Below are 23,185 nucleotides of genomic sequence, written 5' to 3' on the forward strand. Positions count from 1 at the left end.
TCTTGTTCTATAAAGAGGACAATCTGTATCTGATCAATAGCTGAACAATTTCCATCACACCAGGGGCAATAAATTTTTTAAATTTTTAGATACTGATTACACATTTATGTCTCTGTTTATTTGACTGGATTAGCTAATAGTATTCTAAGAAACACTACAAAAAAGAACTGAATATGAAATTTGCCTGTGAGCTCTTACCACATAGGACAGAAGACCTCCAAGCCCTTCTCTGCAGCCAAACTAGCCTGGGATATAATGCTAATATATCTTACTGAATATCCCAGACTCCTTCATCAGTTTACAATTTCTCCCTGACTACAGAGTACATATACTTTGTGCAGTCAAATACTTACAAAATAATTACAATTGCCATGTTAAGCATTGTATGACTTCTTTAACTGTACTGGTATTTTCAGTAAGGGGTTGGTTTGGATTTTTCAAATTTCTTTGTTGTTTTTATTTTGGTTTTTTTTGGTGTTTTTTTGTTTTGTTTTGTTTTTGTTTTGTGTGGTTTTTTTTTTATTTTAAAGAAATAAAAAAATATACAGAAAAATGAAGGTTCTAATGCTGTGGGAATTAAAACAGTCACAAATGAGATCCTCCTGAGAAAATGAGGAGAAAATGTATGTTTCCTTATGTCTAAGAATCAAAAAAGTATTAAATGAGTCTCAGTAAATGATGATACACATAAAAATGCTTTAAATTCCATTTTTAGAACAAATGGATTTCCAAGTACCAGTGCCCCAAGGCTACTCGCTCTAATCACAGCACAAAGTGTCCCAAGGAACCATTCTTTGGGCTGGACACAATTAAGTACAGACATGGAATTACTGGACTGTATAAAACTGAACACTGGTACCTACCTCACGAGTACAGGTTACTCTTCTAGGATGGGGAGCTTCCTGTTGCAACTGATACACTGGGAGGAGGCAGAAGTTAAATTCTAATTAATAAAGAATCATTGTGTAAGTTAGGCATTTTAACATTAAACATTGCAGTTTAAATAAAGGAGACTTTCTGCAAAATTTAACACAAGGATACGAAAGATATAAAAATTTACTAACAAGTGGTCAGAAAAAAAGAATGTTGCAAGCCAAAACGGGATATTGATTCTCTTTACAATGAATTCATCAAGTAATATGGAATAACTTATGGAAATATGGAATATGGTGAGATCAGACAAATTCCAACAAACAGATCAGAAAAAGAATCACAATAAACACAAACTAAAGTTCATTATGTGCCAAATCAGGCTGCTGTCACACTTCCTTTGGTAAGCAGATGGAGCCCAATCCTACTATGCTGGGCACACACCCAGTCACCTGCAATACATCAAGACTTTACAAGAATCACTCAGAACTGTGCACTGTGAAACCCTCTGCCTTTGCCACTGCTCAGTGAGGACCTTTCTGAAGAAGGAGAAGGATTGCCTTTGCCTTTGCAGATGTAAAGACATAACGAGTTGAGAAGCAGAGTAAAATAGCTAGGGCCCAAATTATGACATACACTTACTTACATTTATATCTTTCCTCCTCCTTTTTCTCTTTTTTTTAAAATAAGCTTCATCAAGCCAGAACAGATCTTTGCAACCAGATGTAAATTTAATGCTACTAGTATGTGCAGACTTTATAGTATAATACCAAAGGAATGACTTTCAACTTCTATGCCAACTGAATCTGGTTTGGCAAGTCACCTTCAAAATGAGGCTGTCAGCACTAAGTTAGTATTTCAATAGTACACTAGAAATGGCAAAATAGACATTTGGAATTGTAACATTTTAAAATTAAATTATGCTGCAACGATTAGTACGAATACCAAGGTCTACATTGCACCATCACCTTCTTCAGATGAAAAGACCATACAATTTAACCAGTACAATTTGATTTAATTACAATTCTCATTTGATCCCAAATCTTTTCCACTAGCAAATGCTGTATTTATGTATCAACCTACATGGGAATGGAGAAAATGGCAAGATGCCCAATGACCACTGAATCGTACGATAAACTGGAAAAAAACATTCCCTTCGTTCCAAATAAAAAAACCTAATGATTTTTCCTGTTGCTACTAAAATCAGTCATTTCCATGCTGGGTAATACAAAAATGATTTCTGCAAGTGATGAAGAACAGCACACTGGCATATAAAAGTGCAATTATCATTTTAGACATAGCATGACCATTTACATTGTCAGCACATAGATTCCCTAGCTTCTATTGTAAAAGCTGTATTTGATGGCACTGGATCTTGTCCATATCTAATTCTGACAACTGCAGAGCCAAGTTCAAAGGGAAAAAAAACAAAATGAAAGAGCAATTTAAGTTTTTTTTCTGAATTCCACAAAAGAGGAGACCCACAATCATCATGCTCCACAGAAACTGGCTGAAAAGTGAGAACTATTTCCCACCTTACTTAAAGCCAGGCTGAAAAGATTTTCTGAAAGGAAATTCTTTTTCACCAATGGCAATGTCTTTCTCCTCTTCCAGTAAGAAGCACAGCAGGCTGACTAGCTAAGTTACAAAATAGGATTCCTATCCCTCCTCCTCTGATGTATGCAATTCAAATTGTTCAACAGCAGCTTTTCCTTGCTGTAATTATTGCCAGGGAAGTCAAACGAGACATTCCTCTTTGTCTGTCATGAGACAGATCTAATCAAACCTCGGGATCCAGAGCTTTCTTCTGAGAACCACAGGAAGGTTCACCACGGCAGGCAAACCACGATGTGGTAGGAGAGCAGGGACACACAAACCATACACGCAAACCACGCTGGAGACTGGGTGCAAACACATTTGCACGTGCCCAGGATTTCAGGTTCTGTCAAGTTGCCTATGAAGATCTGGTATTACAGAAGTTCAACCTCCTTCTTCGAGATTATGGCATGGAATAAACTGGAGCAGCGTTCCCTGAGTTTACAGAAGGGACGGAGCTGAAAACAACATCGAATCCGCCCTCTTGCACTTGCTCTCCTTCTAACCATGGTTCTCACTTAGCCTTTAATTCTACATTTCTGATTAAAAAGTTTCCCACAGCAGGATGGAAGTTACCATTAAAAGTTACTTTTTAAAGTAACTACACTTTCTCAAGTGCTAAATCTCCTCAACCTTTAGAGAGCAAACATTTTCACAATGTGAAATGTTGCTTGAGCAAATCTCTTTATCCAGCCTGAAGACACCAAGCTGAACATATACAAAGTAATGCAAATGTAAGTCTGACATGCCTAAACTGTTAAGCGTGTTATACACACAAACATTCTGTTTTCAAAATCTGCTTTTCACAGAAGACTCTTCTTTTTTGCTGTGGTTCTTCAAGTCCCAAAATGTCTCACATCTTGGCTTTTGTACCTACAAAGAACTAGAATTTACAGGTGATCCACTGTGGGAAGCAACAATGCTCTTTTTACAGTTTTCTCATGCTCTCTTCCATGCCCCTAAACCTCCATTTGCACAGTCAAATTAGAGGTCATTCCTTCACATGGAATTCTTTTGCATTTAAAAATGGCTGTTTGCTTTTTTGTGGGTTTTGGTTTTGTTTTTTTTTAAACAAAACCAGCAAGTTGTGAAGTTCCCAACAGAGTGCCACTGATTTCAGGGCAAGGCACCTGGACTGCAGCCCTGCACACCCACCTAAGGCAGCCTGCAAGGCCAGCTGTCCCTGGGCACGGGCACAAACACAAGAACTGCAGAGCACGGGCAGGCTGGTAGCATCCAGGCCCTTCTAGTCAGGGCTTCCAAAAACCTGCTTGTGATTTGTCACACCAGGCCAAACAAATGCTCTTGTTTTACTACATCAGCAAATTCCTGAAGAAAACAATTTATTTTGCGTTTTCTTAGCCAGCTCAAGCTCAGCTCTAGTGATGCAAGGCACTAGATCACAGGAGCCCTAGAAGTCTGCAAGGATACCAAATTTAAGGCATGAATGGGGTTTATGTAAGCCCTGGTCTAGCAGACAAACCACTATAAGCAAGACCAAGCAGGAGTGGGACAAGGCACGTTAATAAGGGGCAGAGAATCTACTCCACTAAATAATCTATGTTCACTTGTCCTTGGGGTAGTGAACCTACCTCCTTGTACCTAATGTCTAAACAGATGTGAACCCCTTTGATGCTTCTTAAACTCACATTCTGATGAAAAGAGAAATGAGTCTTTTAAAGCATCCAGATGAAACTTTTTCAGCTCTAACTTGGGAAAAAAACCCAAAATGCTGAGATACTTACAGTAAGATTTCCAAACAGGTGGTCTGTATTCATCAGTATCTGAAAAGAAACAAAAAATCTTAATGTTGCATAGGAAATATTTTAACACAGAAAAAAACCTGCAGAAGCACTTGTAGTATTATTAAGATAATATTGCACCTAGGTTCTAAACTTACTTTTTACTATTACAGAACAACCTGTAATAATTTCCCCCTTTTTACTTAAACTAAAAATGTGAAAAGGTATTTTCTTTATCCAGCTAGGAAAAAAACTATAGAAACAAATCTGAAAAATGGCAAGCATGCAGATCAGAAGCCAGCATACCGTGAGGAGGAAGAATGTATATTATTTTACTATGTATATATCTGTAAGTTCCATTTTCAACTACACCAGAAAGATTTTTTTAAATCTCAATTTATATTCCAATAAATGAGTTTCCATGCACCTTATTCCTGCCATTAGCTTTTTCCTCTTCTGGATGGCAAATAACAACACTTAAAATAAAATCAGAGTATGTAAGGACAGCGAAATACTTTGGAAAAATTAAGGGAGTTTTTTTCATACTGGGTACAAGCTCTTTTTGGAAGTAGTGAGTATATATTAAAAGTAACAACATATTTCTACTCCTAGATTTTAATTCTCAAATAAAATATAAAAAAAAATAAGAATCCAATGTCTTCTAAGTTCTGTCACCCCTATGACTGTGCATGAAGAGGATGCAGATCTTGCAGACCACCTTGGTGGCAGTGAGTTTCATAAATACAATTCATTATGACTTTACTGTTAAGGCAGCACTCAGTTAAACTGCCATCCCCCTGATTATGATGGGGTTTGATCTTTGGAAGGTCCTGCAGATGCTCTACCACATCCTGCAGAACAGCGAGAACACCTTGAATCTGCAGAGAGACCTTAAGCAGCTCGTGCTTCACTGTGGTAGTAAAAGCAAATCAGCAGCCACAGATGCAGCCAGGGTTATTCATTCCTGCTTTGATACCTCTAATTAAGGCAGTGCAAGTCGATTCATTCCAGAAGCATTGTAACATGATCCCTTAGCAATGCAATGTCACGTGGAAAAGGAGCAAAATTTTAAAGTAAAAATAATGGCTTTAGTCCCAGAAGACAACTCTTACCCCACCACCTGAATTTTTTTTTTCATATACTCTGGGTTGTGGCAATATATGCACTAGTTGAATTCACAAATAAACAGTTTAAGTAAAGGACAACACACACTGTATTTTTAAAATATGAGCTGACTGTTACAAAAATACAAACATCTTGGCAGTCTAACCTATACTTGCTCACACTCGAGCCATGCAATTGTTACAGCTAAGGGCATTGTGGTTATAAAACTAAAAAGTGACAATATTTGTGCCAAATGAAAAACCTCAAACCTTGTTAAAGTCAGGGCAAGAACAGCAGTTACTTTCATACAAGAAATAGCTAACATTCAGAAATGGGAAGGAATGATTTATGTTACACAGCTGTGCAGAAGGATTTTGTTAGAAAAAAATCTGTTGGTGAGCTTTATTGCCTTGACAGTGTGAGAATACCCTCCAGCCATCCCACACGAGGTAATGAAAAAACAAAAGGTGATTTCTATTGTGATTTTTTTAAAAAAGTGTAGCAGCAAACATAAGCACAGTGAAACAGTGAGGCACAGGGTTTGTAGTGTTTGTTTCTGAGCAAGAATGTTTCTATTACTAAAACTATCCTACTACACAAAGATGAAATAGACTAAGCATAAACACCAGCCCTGTCTATTAGTTACCTGTTTTTAAAGGTTAACCGATGTGGTCCCATTCAATACATCAAAAGTATTTAGAACTTCATTATTAGGAAAAGGGTTTGATTTTCAGATAGTACAGGCTTCCATGTACAGCATCTCCAATTAGGGATCTGAAAAGCACTTACAGGCATGATAAAAAGCCCACAGAAAATGTGGAACCCAAAATACATTTTCTCACTAATGCTGCAGCACTTTCTAATTAATGCAATAAAGTACACTATCAGTTCTCAGATTTTTTTCACAGTAACTCAGCTCTGCTAAATGTTTCCAGGATAAAATAATTTTTTACAAGCTGTGCATCAGGTTCTATCTTAACTGTATTTTCTGCCCTAAATGAGATGCAATTCAACTTAAAGCTACTCTTCTCCAAAGGCCTAGAGCATTAGGGAAAACAGAAATACATAAGCTGATGCTATCAGCTCTGTCCAGATGCGATCCTACCAGTATGAAGATCTTTACCAGTATGAAGACACTCTCCTCAGCAAGGACATTTTAGATCAGGGACACTGTCCATGTACATAAATTGCAATTTCAAACTGAGACCAGTTTCAAGCTGACAGATACTTTCCCTTAGAGTTAACTGGGCTACAAACATGGTGCAGATGATATGTATTTAAAAGCCACACAGATTTCCCATAAGCCAAATTTACCATGTAAGACAGTATACACTTCTCTTCAGCTTTCTATAGAGCTTCTGACAAGTGGTGTTACACCAAGTTTACTCTGATCAACTCAGACACAGTGTTTGCTCTTACTCTGACAGTTTGTACAAGCATTATTTAATGCCATCAGTTCATATATATAGTATCCTGATGATGATCCAAGTGGCTCATCCTTTCTCACTTTGTTTCATTCAGAAGTGCAAAGTTTCTTGAAGATCCACCTTTGGTTTCCTTATATTCTAATCACAAGAGAAATTTTGGATACTCAGCACTTGCTTGCCATCATCCTCTTCACTCACAACACACTCGCTTCTTTTCCAGAACTTTGCCTTCCCCCAGCCTTGGCAATCTCCACCTCCATGCAAGACCTCTCCCCCCATCCTTGAGCAGTGCTTTGGTTTGCTTCCCCATGTTGTCCTGTTAGGAGTCACCTACCCATCCCACTCTATCTGCTCAGTGTCTCATTCTCAAGCCATCTTGCCTCATCTCATCTCCACTCCAAGGTTCCTTGCAATTTGCTTAAATGCAGAGAAAACAGAGACAGAAAGTCCAGATCAGCACAACAGGCAGCTTCTGGCAACCGTCAGGAATGCCACAGTGGGCAGGAGCATTGCACTCTGAATCCAGAATGCCCTCCTCTGACCACACCAATTCACCAAAAAAAAGAAAAAAAAAGAAAAGAAAAAAAAGAAAAAAAGTTAACTAAGCATCTTGAGCATGAACCACCTGCAATTAAGAATTGAAAAGCATAGCATGACCATCAGAAATACTCCCACAGAAATGGGCTTCTGCCAACAGACAACCATACAGCCATTTAGAAGTTCTTATACAGACACAAACACTAAGAGAACATCTCAGATTTTCCATAAACACAAATGTGACTAATTGTGACATTACAATGTAGCATTTCCCTACATTATTTTGCTTCTTTCTTACCCACTCCTATTCTACCCACTATATAAATTTGGACAACTGCAGTACTTTCAGAGTGTACATTTTAACCGCAGATATGAAAACTGTTGCTATTGCCTCAAACTGTTTAGAGTGTTCGCCTTTGTGTATTCCTTTTAAAGAAAGAATAAAAGTGTTTACCCCTGCTTGAAATGGCTGTTTCTCTCCCCACCAAAGATCAGCCAGTTCAAGGGTAGAGAAGCAGCAGCAGCTTAACTCTGCAGGGTAACCCCATAAAGCAATGTAGGACTTACAGAGAGATTTACTCTAAAGAACTTAGTTTTAGTTTTCTTTTACTGGATGTCAGTACCTGCACCTTGGTCATCTCTAACAGCAGAGATTAATGTTGTCTGGGAGGAAACAATCATCTATCTGCTGAGACAGCAGCTCTTACCCCAACCTTTGGTTTTATGTGATAATATCTCTATTGAATACAGGTGAGGCCTCAGGCGGGGAACTTTGTGAAAGAGGCCAGTTCCCAGCCATGTGGACCAAATACCAGCATGATCAGGAGAAAAAAAATAAAAATCTGATTTAATGTTCTGAACTGGTCTAGGACCAAAGAATGGTGTAGGTCACAAATAAGAAAAGATGCAAGAAAGTACAAACATTCTTCTGTAAGCTCCAGCTAGGCACCAACCAGAGGCATGTCTTGTAAGAGGCTAATCTTGCTTTGTCTGGCAGCAGCTTGTATCAAAAATTAACTCCTGGATAGATTCACAACCAGCCCAGTGGATGTGGCCATTTGCTGACCCATACAACAGACTCCTTTTTGTGCCTGAAAAGCAACTTCTAGAACATTCGTTTCCAGCCCCCAGATCTTCCTTATTAGCACCTTCTCCATGTCCAATGGATGCACATAAAAAAATCACTTTACTTAGAGAAATAAAGCCATAATTTATTTGCTGGTGAGATTCTCAAGCCAAAAAACCCAGCACAGTTTAACAGAAAATGTCATTTCATCCCTGTTTTTCAGAGTACAAGTGCCAACAGCATTTCAGAAACTAAGCTCAAGCCATCACAAAATGTTTTCAGCAGCAGCCAAGCAGGCCCTAGCAGTGAGGGCCTTTACACACTCCAACCAAAATAAAACTCACACAGCACTGAGTTAATTGAAGGATGAATACAGCCACTGCCCTAGGCAGCAGCAGTAAAACAGATGGGCTACAACTCCACAGTTTCAGGGTAAATATGAGAAGCTGATCCTTGGCTGCAGCAGCACTGGAAGCATTTTGCAGAAGTCCCTGTTCAGCTGGCAGCAGGAGGGGAAGATGATGCCAGGCAGCTTCTGGAGAGGGGCAGCAGGATGGAGGGTGCAGAAAACACCAAACCATCCCTGTCTAGAGCATGTGTAGGGAAGAAGTAAGGGACACACACCAAATATCCTTCATTGCTCCAAGACAAGAACTTGGGATGCCCTTTTCTTTGCACAAAGCCTCTTTGCACCCTTCTGCTACCAGGAGCAGTAAGTGAGATGACAATCATGGGGTGGTGGGCAGGAGCAGGACCCTGATGCAAAGAGCAAGTGTCACATGTGTGGCTGCTGCCCATTACAGCAGCAGATCCTGTGGAAACCAAGCCGCCCCACCCTGGCTTCAGGGCGCCACACGGAGCTGCCAAAGGCTGCAGTGAACTGCAGTCAGTGTCAATGAACGAGACAGAAAGCTGTGGTCAGGCTTTCTTACCTGGCAAGAAATATTTTCTTAGAAACAAATACTTTTTCAGCATTTAAATCCTTCACATGAATAGAAAAAGGGAAATGATCCTCTGGCTCAATCTTCTCCTGTCTTCATCTTTCCAAAGCAACAGGGCAGCAAACTATTTCTGACCAAAATATCTTGCAAAAGTTTACAGCACATTTTTAAAGATATGACATGCAACTTTTTGGAATATTCCTTTTCTCTTAAACAAAACCTCTTATACTGTTATTTTACAAAAAAAAAGTTGGAGTTTAGAAGACACTGAATAAATAATGTTAACACAAATGTAATATTGCTTCATTAGTGACTTCAAACAAAGACATAATGACAAGAACCTGATGGCATATATGGCCTGGGGCCATGTGGAAAACACTTAGGGTTTCACAACCTGGGCATCACAGAATTTCCTTTGTTTATGGGAAGATCTCTACAGGGCTGAGAACACCCCAGGCAATAAGCACCACATTTCTGTATGTCACTCAGCAATGATGACTGATACTTCTAGAATGTTATTGAGTCTTTGATGCTTCTTTAATGTTATCTTTGGCACACCATTTCCTTTGAATTAAGAAAAAGAAAAAATGCTTTGAAAACTTTTAGATGTATCAAGGCTCTTCCGAAGACATCAATGCTGTAAGGATCTTCAGTGCAAGTTTCCAAATAAACCACCATATGTTTTCTCCACCTTCTCCAGATAGGGAAAAGACATTGGACAGGCATCCAGTTCAACATGCTGGCAGGTGTTAGAGCTCAGCAGGCACCTCAGTGGTGTGCAGACAGCTAACTCTCCCAGCAGAGCATCCCCTGCTCTGAGCCCATCGTGCTGCTGACACGACACAACCCACCGCGCTGGGGAGCTGGAGTGAGGCAGCTAAATGCCAACTAAATCCCAGTCTGACCACAGAGACAAACTGCCTCTAGGTTCAAAAAGCCAGCTTATGTGGCTCATCTCCTGCCAGGGGATGGCAATTTGCAGGCAGGGGTCCCATGCAGCTGGCTCAAGAGCGCCCAGCTGCTCCCAGGCCAGCCCTGGGAGAGCTGGCACACAAGAAAGGCACCCTGCCACTGAAGCATCCACCCACAGGAACGTGCCCAAGCTTGTGGGTAGAGGTGACAGTCACCAGTGAAAAAGCTTTTTATACTAAGTGTTACTCCTTTACCTTGCCCTTTGGCACAGGTAGCTACACTTTTCAATGTCCATAAATTCAAATGCACATGGTCAGCTTTAGGCATTTAAAATTAAATGGTGTTTGAGTTATCTAAGCAAGAAAACAGTTCAGTGTATTTTCTTCTCTTTTTCAGAGGCATTCCCATCTTGGAGGAGAACAAGAGTAAAATACATCTAAAGGAAAGATACAAATCACTGAAAACAGACACCAATAATGAAAGCATCCCTTCAGTTGCAAGATGGCACTACATCACACATCCTGTGCCCCAGGAATTTTTAATATTAAAAACTTATTTTTATTTGCTCTTCCATCCTCTTGTGCTTTTGCTTTTACTACTCAAAAACAGTACAATTATGTTTCTTGTTATTACTGGAGAAAAAATGATTAAGAGAAAGTCAGTACGAACAATGCCCCAGAAGGCTACAAGGGCTAATGGCATTTCTCTGCTGTGACCAAGGGGGAGCCGAGAAAGCACACTCAGCAAAAGTGAAGGGGCCTAAAGAGGGGCATGCTCTGATAATTACATCAGTCTTGAGGGGAAGAAAGAAAAAATGGATCACATGCCATCCTGTTTCTACAATGTCTGATCTGGCAACAATAAATTCTGTGGGAATGCTTCTAATGGGGTTGAATGAGAGACCCACTGAAAACAGCCAGAGTTCAATGACTTTTATGAGCAGGTCTATTATTATTGCCTCTTTATGAATAATGGGAAATTTTAAGAAGTAATATTTTGATTATCACAAGCACTGCTGCAGTGAAATGAACTCATCCTCTAAGCGATTAGACCAGGTTGCAAATCATTCATTTCTAGATTTTCATTTAACCAAAGCAAAGGAAGCAAGGAATCATTTTTCCTCCTCTTTGCCAGATAAAATACTGGCATATGACTGCACAAGTAATGAGAAATAAAAAAAATTATATCTTACAGCAAAAAAAATAAATTTTAAGGTGAAATTTTCACATATGCAATGGTAACAAGCAATACACAGCTGTTTTTGTCTTTCTCTTGACAGTAGTTTAATGGAGGGGTGGGGAAATATGCCATGAAAGCACAGGTAGCTTACTCTTTAAGTTTCAAAACATCTAGTATTATTTCTTAGTGTTGCTGAAAGTATAAAAATTTGACTCTCACAGAGGTAAAAAGATGACAAGTGCCACCTTGTGGGCATTTAATAAAGACGGAATTTAACAACAGGCTGCTGCTGATTTTCAGTATTCCTGCAACACTCCCTTTGCTCCCTAAGAAAAGACAGACACGATGGGAATTGCTTCCTGACATGGCTCTGCAAGTCAGATGCAGGTAAAACAACAAAGTCAGCCCAAAGGCTGTCTTGCAACCCTCTCATTTACATCACCACATGTATCCTGAAATGTCTAATTTACACAGTAAACAACTCCCAACTGAAGATGTTGTCAAAATCAAATATGCCTCTCTAATGTATCTATTTAAAAGAAAAACAGCCAGTCTTTTTTTTTTTTTAATTCATTGTGACAGAGCTGACTACGACTGCAGCCCTGAAGAGATGGATCAATGAGTTTGGCAGTTTCCCATCCTCCCTATGGGTTATTTGAAAGACCTATTGCAGACTAATATTGTAAGGTCAAAATTTTCAGAAATAGGTCTTTATTGGATGAATTGCCTCTGTTAGATTTAACAGGAAAATTTTCCAAGTACCTTTTAGATTCAGCAAAGCAAACTCTTATTCACTTTAAATTCAGAATAATGGCAGGTTGCACAAGCTTGAACACTGCAATCAGACTTCTTTGTTTTGAAACCCAGACTGGTTTTTCTCTGTAGACACTGTTTTGGTCATGGCCAGTGAAGTTCACATGGAAGGCTGGAGAAATATCTGACACTATTGCTCTCATACTCTCTCATTCCAACCATAGCAAGGGATAATACAAGAGAAAACATTTACCCTTTGACATTTCCTTTCCTATTTTTTCTTCTGCAAATCCTTCTTTGTCTCCTATTTTAAAAGTCTGCCTGCACAAAGACAAAACTCATTTCCCATCACTTGCTTCACTTCCTCCAAACATTAATAACACTAACAAGGGCACAGCAGTTTTACCATAACTTCAAGCCAGTGACAACTGTTATAGCCACTGTCTCAAGGCATTCACAGAAATACTTTTTTGTCTTCATTTCTCTAACACATCTAACAGGAAATATTGATTGGAGTTTGATTACACAAATATTCAGAACAGTTACCCTACTAGTGAAAAAACCAACATGACAGGGTATAAAAGTGTCTTCTAGCTGTAAATTAACCTTCTCCCCTGAATACAATGTCTGTCCAGTCAAAGCTGATAGAAAAGACCCTAAAAAAGGACAAGTACTTTTGAAATACAACTCCTCCATCCATTGCATAATCCCCTAATTTGCTGAATAGGGAGATGTGCTTTATCACTGTTTGCTTGGTTGCTTTGATTTGTTTTTCCACACACAACACCAACATAATGAACATAAGTTCACTTTCCTACTCTAAAACACACTTTTAAGTAGAGCATTGTGGCTTTACCAAAAGCTAAACCTCAATAAAAGAGCACAAGACTGACTCTGCCACCCTATCCCTTGGTAAAAACCCACTGAGAACTTGTCCACCTTTGCATTTCAGACCAAGATAGCTGCTGTGCATTCATTAACCTCCTGGGGTAAAAAAAAAAAAAACAAAAAAACCTAAACCAAACCACCCATTAGCAGTCCAGGCAAAAATCTGAGCCTTCCAGAGAAAACTAAGAGCAGATCTGATTTCTGACTGCTGTTATAACTGGCATCAAGACAGCCTCATGTTCCAAAGCACATCACTCCAACTGTGCCTGATGGTCAAACTGATGTAGCTTCTCCTTCCTCCAACTTGACCCATTTAAACTGTTAGACCATCAAGTTATAAAAACCTATAATGATTCCTATTACAAACAGATTTTTCATTTTCTAAAACAGCTGTCAGTAACACACACCATTGCTCAGGCAAAAAGATGGTTTGTATTTACGACCTTACTTTCAGAACAGATGCAACTACCGAGTAAAGTAACCTGGCCCAATATCATGATTGCTTTTTACAGTGCCATGAAGGAAAGTCCTAAAAAAATTACTGGCAGGGTCTGAGACAGGAAATGGAAACAATGTGGTAGAATGCATTTTTTTTAATTGGAATTTAAGATTTTATTCCAAAAGGCATTCTCTGACCGCTGTGAGCTTCTCCCCAGTCTTAGACGCACCACTCCTTATCTCGTCCGCTCCACATATAAAACATTCAAGAGGCCTCCAAAGAAATGAATTAGGATGCTTCAGGTAGAAAAGCTGAAAACTTCACATTTCCTTTTGGCAATGCCATGGCTCACTATTATAACTGCAACCAATAAACTATGGTGAAAGCTTTTCACCCAACAGCCCCTCCCTGTTTATAGCATTACATCCATCATTTTCATAATGATTTTCCTCCTTGGCAGGCTCATCTGCTGCACTAGGCAGGAACCAGACAAAGGAGAGAGAGCAGGGCCAGTCCATGGAGAATCCGTGCTCTGGGTCCACTCCTGCACCACCCAGCACACTGAGCAACTGGAGCAACAGCCAAACGGTCTCAGAGAGCTTTAGCAGCTCTGCAAGCACTGAGAGCTTTTCTGCATGGGCTTCCCCTTTGTCCTCTGCTCATTCTGGGTTTGGGAGGAGAAAAGCAGATCAGAGGAGCTGGGAACAGGCTGCTGGAAGAAGAGCTGAACAGAGGTTTGGTACTGCCCTGAAGGAATGGGAGAAATAGCTGGAAAGCTTGATATGATCAATGCTCAGAGATAACCTCCAAGTCCTTTTTCAGTTAACTCCATGTTTCTTTCCCTCTACAGAAGATGAACTCAGATGGTTTTCTTGTCTCTGTTTTGAAATTGTTTTCTTTCTCCTTTTTCTCCACTTATTAGAAGAAAGACAAATTTGTCCACAAGTAACAGAAACTTGGGTTATTAACTCTCATGTTACCATAGCACTACGTTAAACAGGTTTCCAACAATTATGAGCTGCATTTCTAGGATATTAAAGCATCCTTACTGGAACTAAGATTCCATGGAACTGTCCACAAGTGAAAAGCAGACTCAGTCCTACATAATAAGACATCTAAACAGAAAATAGGAACGGTAGATGGTGAGAGAAGCAGAGGCCCTTGTAGATGAGTTCATCAAAGAAAGATCAGTATCTCTATTCCCAAGTCTTGCTAACCCAGTATTCTCCCAGCCAGCATTGTCTCTCTGGATAACAGCTTTTTTTGTGTCTTCAACCCCACTTTGACTTTATAAAAAGAACCCTATCATGGCAATTGACAGCACAGGAAAACACACACAGACAGACAGAAGAATAGTGATAGGATGGGACAGATCAAAAATCAATTTTATAATTTAAAAATGGTCCTGGCCTGACACAGCTTGGTGAAAACTGCTGTGAGGCAGAATATTGCAAGCAATTGTGAGAGACTGTGATACACAGGATATCCATAGAGAAAGAAGGGCAAATGCTAAGACAGCTCCGAGGCATGGCAAGCCTGCCTGTGTCTTCCACACCTGCTCTTTCTTGCACAGCAGTGGGAGAAGGAAAATGTCAGTTTTTTTACATTTAAAAATCACTATTAACAGCAGAATCAACCATGTCATCAAAAAAAGCAATAAAAAATATCTTTCTGCTTCTTATAGACCTTATAGAGTAAGTGAGAAAAAAAGTCAACAAGCTGAGTTAGCCAGAGTGAGCTCTCCCTCTGACAGAGCAGTCTGCAGCTCACTCATCCCAGAGGCTGCTTGGGCTCCTGTCCCAGGAGTGCTGCATGCTCTGTCCCAGCCTGGGGCTCACCATGCTTTGGGACAGCTGGCACACAGGGACTATGGCTCAGCTCCTGCTAATTCTGAGCCTGCAGAAGAACAAGTCGAGACTAAATTATCATCTTTGGTCTAATGCAGCTGGAGGTGGATTGGGGTGGGAGTATCTTCTCACATTGCACAGTTTCAGTAAAATCTAAGGAATACAAGATGCTCCATCGAGTTACTGCTGTGCTTGCTGCTCTCTCACTGAGGAGGGGCACACAAGGGTGCAGGGAGGGGACTGTGGCCACAGCTTGCTTTGCCATGATGTGGCATTGGGAAATAGACAGGCCAGCCAGGAGCTCCCTGAGCACCACAGTAAAGGAACAGCACAGCTACAGGCACATGAGCTCACCACTGGAAATGAATGCTGTGGCAAGCTTCCTTCCCTTCTGTTTCTACTAAACCACTGAAGATTTTTCTCAATATTTTTTTAAGTCCCATTTATAAATATACTGCTAAAAAAAAAAAAAAAAAAAAAAAAAAGCCAAAAAGGAAATCAGTAGAATTAATTGCTGTGTCAAAATTATGCTTCCTTAATTGGAAGGATAAACCCACATGTGCATGTTCTGCCTGTAAGAGAGAGGTGAGGAAGAAGTACATCCTGTTTGGGGTTTCTTGGTAGGTTTTTTTTAAAATGAAAAATGATCCCAGATTGCACTGAAACCTTGTGTCCAGATTCACATGGAAACCATAAAGCACAGCTGAAAAACACTGGAAGACTGGCCCTACCAAATAATTATCAGCAACTTTTATAGTCTGTAGTCTACTCTGGACTGCATATGTGTCAGATACTAATTCAGCATTGAGGGGAATGACTTGTACCCTGCCCATGTGAGCACAAGGAATGGTCAGGTACTGTACTAAGGCACCGAGTTTGTTTTTCAGATCTGTTCTCCTCCTTTTTTCACAGTCCCCTATTTACACCACAGAAGAAATAATTTAGTCTCTCCTTATCCAGTGCTGCAGCAGTACTCTAAAACTTTCCTACATTAAATACTCTACTGGGAAGGCGCTGAGGCACTGGAACAGGTTTGCCCAGAGAAGTTGTGGCTGCCCCATCTTTGAAAGTGTTCAAGGCCAGGCTGGAGAGGGCTCTGCTCTAGTGGAAGGTGCTCCTGCCCATGGCAAGGGGCGTAGGAACTAGACGAACTTTAAGGTCCCTTCCAACTGAAACTCCTCTGTGATCCTATGATGCTCACTGTACTTGCTATGTAATTTAAATAGTTGCAACTGTGGTTCTGTAGCTGTGGTAGCACACCACAATGCAGTGGGCAACAAAACAATTCTAGTATTTAGGAAGCAGAGTTTTACCTTTATGCTTAGAGTGAACTTTCACACAAACAAGCTGCCTTGGGACATTCAGCTTCTGATCAAGATCAGAAAACATATATTTTTATTTCAGCTGCTTAAATGGCAAGACAGTTCTTCCAACAAAGGAAGCAGGAAGGAGATGGAGATAAAGACTGTAGCAGAGAGGAAACCACCACCTCCCACTAGCACCAGGAGTACCCAGACCCAACCACACGATGTGCTCAGCAGAGCCAGATCCTGCCACCTGCACCAAAGCTGGATGTGACAGTGGCTTCCTTACAGACTGACAGACACCAAAAGGAAGTTACCTGCTCACTGTGAGCAGGAAGGTCCAGCCTGCAACCTCTTCAGAGGTCCACAACCAGAGAATGCAGTTTTCCTAATGCATTCTCCAAGGGACTAAGCTTTGGTCACATGAAAAGCAGACCACTTTATCACACCCCATCAGCATTAACAAAATTTTAACCAAAAGCAAACCAGCCCCAACATGACCAGTCTTCCATGATGCTTATCATATAACAGCTAATAAGGTCATGAAAATAAATTCAGGGATGAATGTCTCAAAATATATAATGGAAATTAGATTCACAGATGAATAAATAGAATTCTAGGAGCACAATTTCCAATAACTTTCAAATCACTTCATATATATAATTTTCATTTTATATACCTTTTTCATTCAAGAGTGCTGTAAATGTCAAACGTCAACCAATTCTGACATATTCACAGAGGCTGCTGCACACACAGCAACACTTCTGGCTTCCAGCTGGGTGTGACCAACCTACCTCCCTCCCTCCCCCTGACTAGAACCAGGACAATGACCAATCACTCCACACACAGCCAAACCCTCAGAACAGCATGGAGAACTGCAGGAATTATTCCCAGCATCTTCCTGGGCATGGCCAGCAAGGGTGCCTGAGGCCCAGATGTAATGCAATTACCAAGTCCTAGCTATATTGTTAAATGCTTTAGAAAACCAAATATTTCAGAGACCTTAAAGAGTATTTTTCTTTGTTTCAACACAGTCTCAAAAAAGCAACATCTAGAGGGTTTTAAACTTTCTGCCATCATTTGTGAAGATGTACAAGCCAGATACAAGCCATGGCACTGGAAGAATAACCAAGCCAGTTTACGATTTTATGAGGGAGGAGGAAGCATCTCATCTTCTGGTAATAACTACAAAAGAGCCCTTGGGGCAGGTCTCGGGTCTGTTTTGTTTCCTCGTGAAGACATTTGTGTGCAGAACTGTACAATCTCTGTCCACAGGGTGGAGCAGCTCAGTAGCCTGAGCTGTGGATGCTACACCCCAGAACAGAAAAAACAGAATTGTCCAACAATGCTCATTCAGCTTAGACTGCACAGAGCAGTTACCCATGTCTGCACCCTGCGGGATCCTGATTAATCTGCCTTTATTCAATAAAAATAGCACAGTCTTCCAAAAGGCTTGTGCTTTGAGTTTACTATTAGAGCAGTATTTAAATTATTACTATAGTACTGCCACTGTGAGTACACACAATCTTTCCTTGATACTGAGATGAGCTTTCTGTCAATGGAAAAATTTTTGTACACCTGAAAAAAAAACAGGTAAGACCTCTTGAAGAGAATTAGTGACAGAATAAAGTCCCAAAACCTGACAAAGCCAGAACCACCAACTGAATCCAAAACAAACAGAAGAAATCCCACATTTACACCTAAAACATCAGCCCTTGGCCAACGTGAAGTGTACATCAGGAAACCTTCCTAGATCCTCACATTCAGAGTGTCTTTCACCTCAACATCATCAGATGAGATTCTGTGTTACACAGACTGTCTCTGTTCTTAGTGGATCTGCTGGTGTCAAGGAGGAAAGGGATGCAATTGTTCAATGTGCCTGATCTGATAATAGCATAAGAGAATATTCTTGGAGAAAATTAAAAAATCTCACCTTAATTCATTACTTGAGCACACAACTGGACATGTTCTTTCCAGTTTCAGCAACAATCCTCAAACTTCTGATTTCTTTAGATTCTTATTCTAATACTCGCAACTGAAAGCAAGCACAGTTTTTATATAGCCACTGTGTGAAGCACACTTGTAAGTACTAAGCTGAGAAGCCACAACTCAAATTTTTTCATCCTTGTCTATACTGTTAGTGTCACTTCGCTGGTATTTTGATAAATTTATACCAATTTACTAGTTAATATATCCTATACAGGTTTTTCTTTTCATTGCATCGCTGGCAAAACCTTTTCAAGCCTGCTCTCCTTATTTGTTTCATTAGGTTCTATAAATCATGAAAGGTTAGCACAGCACCTACAAGAAAATGTTCTTACAACTCTCAGCACCTGGACATTTCTCCTCCCAGACACATGAATGGGAGTTGGAAGGTCTAGTTTCTTTCTAAAATGGTTTCAATTTTTAACAAATCACCTTCATTTTTAAATGTTAAAAAACCTTCCAAACCCAAACATTGTACTAATATCCCTAAATAGTTTCATCTAATCAGACTGTTTGTAATTCCCATTGTGACTAGATGTTGAACTTAAATGTCCTCTAAAATTAGCTTGGTATTAGTCAATATTGAATGAAGCCCAAGTATTTCAAGCAAGGGCTAACCACTTCAAGAGTATCTGTTGCAACCAGGTTAAAAAGACCACTTTGAATTCACTGCTCTTCTGCTGAAAAAGACCTAGCACACGCAGTGCCACATGGGATATGTATTCACTTTCTTGCTCACCTTACACTCTTCAAAGAGTTTTCAAAGCTTTTTACTTTCTTTTTGGCCTAGAAGCATCCATGATAAATACCATTCCTATCATTCTACATTTATGTTCCCTGTAGTGACAAAAACCCTGCTATAAATGTGCCAAATCCATGAACAAGCTTCCATTACCTACTTCAGTTAAGGAACATATTCAGAGACCACTTTTCTGGTGCTAACTCTTTAGTTAAGGGACTCCGTCAGCAAACTTTACAATCACAGGTAGCCACAAGTTTTAAGCACAGCTCAGGGCCAAATATAGAGAAAATAAAGAGAAGAACTTGAATTGTAGGTGATCTGTTTATTTCCTGTTTTTAGAAGGCTCTGCACACAAGACAAGAAATGAGCAGATTAATTTTTGAGTAATTCCTATCCTACAGAGAATCTGCAGCATTGCCTGTTGTGAGCCATTTTTTAGAGGAACACTTACTTTCTCTGTACCTGTGCCAACCAAGCACTCTAAAAATTAATGCCCTTTCCCAAGCAAAGAAAATAATTATTTAGAGAAAAATTTCTCTCTTTAAGACTGACACATTAGAAAATCTGTGCTTGAACCAACATAAGTATATCCTACCTTTTGAAGCAGGCATGAGTCAGTAAGCACAGTTTGCATGGAGAACAGTAATCACAGATACATAGAACTTGAAACAGTAATTTGTTAATTATTATTTCAAGTATGGAAGAACTTATTTCAAAAGGTTCACTTCATACCCATAGTGGAAAATAGTCACAGAAAATTAATTCTGTGTAGTACGACATCAGAGCTCACAGCCATGGAAGTAGTTCTGCTAAGTGAGCAATTGCTGTTTACATGGTCCTTCAGAAATGCATGGACACCTGAAACAGAGGTATCATTGGCTTCTCAGTCCCTGCCCTTTCTGCCTATAGCAGTGTCTTGCTTGTTCCTTTTATTCTGATATTTTCCCTAAAGATCTCTCTAAAAACTGCCATTGTTCATCATCTCCTTATAAAACCATATCTGTCATGCTGACTACAGCCCTGTCTCTAATCCCATTCAGCTGTAGCCACTCATCAGAGTGCAAGCACTTTGAAGATTAAAAGAGAATTCCTTCGTTTCTCATTTCTTAACCACCAATACTCAGGGATGAGTTTTTATCCATTGGCAGGCTCTGAGCAAGAAGGTAAGAGCATGGATAACTAATGACAAATATGTCCATGAAGATCTCTCCTGGCTGTTTTGAAATGTCTTCCTTTGTTCACACAAGAGTGTTGATGAGCAAATAAATGAACAGGAAGGGAATTCATAAAAGACAAGGACAACCTGCGAGCACTAAACATAACAAAACTATTGTTCTTTCAAAGTACAGTGTTGACTTTCTTTAAACACTTTTCAGGATATTCAAAGACACAAGCAAACAGTGGGATAACTTAATACTTCCCCTCCTTTTCCCTCTGTGTTGTTTGTTATCTTTCCAATAGTTGAGTAATGGAAGTGGAATGACAGCGTGCACCTCAGCCCTGTCACTGTGCAATCTCACATCTTAGGCTATTAACAGATGGCTTTAGGAAGTCTAGCCATAGGAACGTGACTGATTGCTCTTCCTGTCACTAGGAAGCTGCTACCCTGCAGGGACTCAGCACAGCAGGAGCGGTGGGCATCCCTGAGCCACCTCTGCTAAACCAGGCAATGGCTTCAGCCCAGCTTCCCAAAGGCTGGGCATGCAGCCACCAGACTTTGTGCTGAGACGTTAGAGAGTGGCTTATACACCATTCCAGCTGCTGCACCAGGCAGCAAGAAATAGTCAGAGAAAAAAGGAGGCTACACCTGTAATCACAACAACCTTCTGTAAGGCAACAGGACTGTGCTGTAGGAGGAAAAAACAGCAATAGAACTGGACATCTGCTCAAGTTCCAGACATTTACATTCACTGCATGTGAAAATGCACACTTTGTGTGGAATAAGATGAATTTAAAATCCCCACCAACTCTTAATAAGCAATTCACATGGATATCAAACCTATTGCATCTATTACTTGCAACAAACAAAAGAATCAGACAGCAATTTTTTCTGCTTCTCAGAGAAATTTACTGTCTTTCAGTCCTTTGCTCATGCAGTCCTTGTGCAGGACCTGCTTTCCACTGTTAGATCAAACTTGCATTCCAAGTGCTTGGCCACTGGAACACAAACTGAACGTACTGGTGAAACCCTGCTTTGGCTGGTACCATGAAAAGGCATGGCACACATGGGTGACCACCTCTGGTCACAACAGGCTATTTCTGTCATTGCAACTTTATCACACAGTCATTGAATATCCTGAGCTGTATCCCAAAAGGATCTTGGAGCCCAAGTCTGGCCCGAACAGGCCAAAATCACAGCATACATCTGTGAGTGTTAACCATGCGTAACTATGAACCCTGCTGGGATGACACATTGCCTGAAGTAGCCAGCATGACTGAGGTAACAGAGGTATGTTTCCAGCTAACAACTTCCAGGCTCTCCCATTGCTGACTAATTCCAACAGGGCTGCTCTTCCTCTTCCCATCTGTGGAGCAGCTGAACCCCTCTTTCCCATAACCCACATCACAGACTCATCATCTGAGTCTGCACCAGGGGAACATGGGCAGCCCCCTACATCCCTTCCATCCAGCCAGCTGTCAGCACAGGATATCTTGGAAGGGCATGAGTGAGAGGCAATGGCAAGATGAAGAAAAGAATTTCAAAATAGCTAAAACTGATAAAGTGAAGGGTCTTAATGTTTTCTTCCCTTGTACTTTATTGCTGCATCATTATCTTGCCGATAGGCTGTAACTGAAAAGGGCTAAGCCAGGAACCCCTTAGGCTTTATGTGGTTTTCTGCAGAAAAATGCTGTTGATACATTTTTAATACTACAAACTCTTTTCAAAACCAATTTTCCAAGAGTCCCAAGATGCCGCCTCAAAGGTGCAAACTGCAGACAGGGCTCCTGTGGCAATGTGGGGCTGCTCTGAGGAACAATGGCAAAGGGCAACTTCCAACAGGACCTGACTTTCAACCTCCCGGTAAGCCTGCTCCTGCTAATCCAGGATCTGCAACAACGTCAGCCTGGTCCCCAGACCTGTCCCCTTCTAGCAGAGTCTTTGCACTATGCACTGAAAGAGCCATAAAACACTCCCTAGAGCACGTTAGGACATTTCCCAACCCTCCCCTCTCCCGTGCTGTGCACATACAAGTACACACTGATTGAAAGGGACCCAGGAAACTTGGAGAATTTTCTCCCCCACCAAAATTGACATGGCAATTTATGTAAAATTTTACATGCTTTTGGAGCACAACTTATTAGAAGCAGCCTGAGAATGGTGAAATTTGGTTCAGAGTGATGTATCATTATGGGCTAGGGAAAATAAAAACACAACATTGAGCCTAGAATTTACTTGAGTGAGCAGGACCAAAGAAACCACTCCCCTGAAATCTGTTTGCTCAGGACAATTTTACTGGTATAAGATAGATGTGAATTTAAAATAGCACAGTTACAGCTGCTTAATGCCTTAAAACAGATAAATTAATTCAGACATTTAATTTGCCTTTCCTCAGATTTGCTGATATTGGTAGGGGGTTACGTTGAAATAAACAAAACCCCCCTCTTTTGTGGGTTATATTTTTAATGATTTACTATGGGTCAGCTCCAGTGCAGTAACTGAAAATGTAACTATCCATCAGCAGCCAACATTTATAATAAAGGCTGAACACTGTTCCTGAAGCTCAAAGCAAGCATGTTGTAGTCTTTGTTACGTGATGAGACAAAGTGTGGCAAGCTACCCCAGCTCAGAGGACTCACAGCAACACAGTAAGCTGTGATGGCTCAACCATAAATTAATCACAAGCACATCTG

General features: G+C 40.3%; 1 protein-coding gene across 1 annotated transcript in view; it reads right to left on the bottom strand.

Annotated features, from left to right (window-relative positions):
* Positions 1 to 23,185, bottom strand: part of CHN1 (chimerin 1) — a 92,258-nt gene that overhangs the window by 66,887 nt on the left and 2,186 nt on the right. The window contains exons 2-3 of the mRNA XM_041472824.1: positions 4,212 to 4,250; positions 864 to 919 (exon numbers count right to left, since the gene is read on the bottom strand). Of these exons, the coding sequence (XP_041328758.1) occupies positions 864 to 919; positions 4,212 to 4,250 (95 nt within the window). The remainder of the gene's footprint in view (positions 1 to 863; positions 920 to 4,211; positions 4,251 to 23,185) is intronic.

The sequence above is a fragment of the Pyrgilauda ruficollis genome, unplaced genomic scaffold (assembly GCF_017590135.1).
Source record: "Pyrgilauda ruficollis isolate IOZ18807 unplaced genomic scaffold, ASM1759013v1 scaffold3, whole genome shotgun sequence".
Classification (NCBI taxonomy): domain Eukaryota; kingdom Metazoa; phylum Chordata; class Aves; order Passeriformes; family Passeridae; genus Pyrgilauda; species Pyrgilauda ruficollis.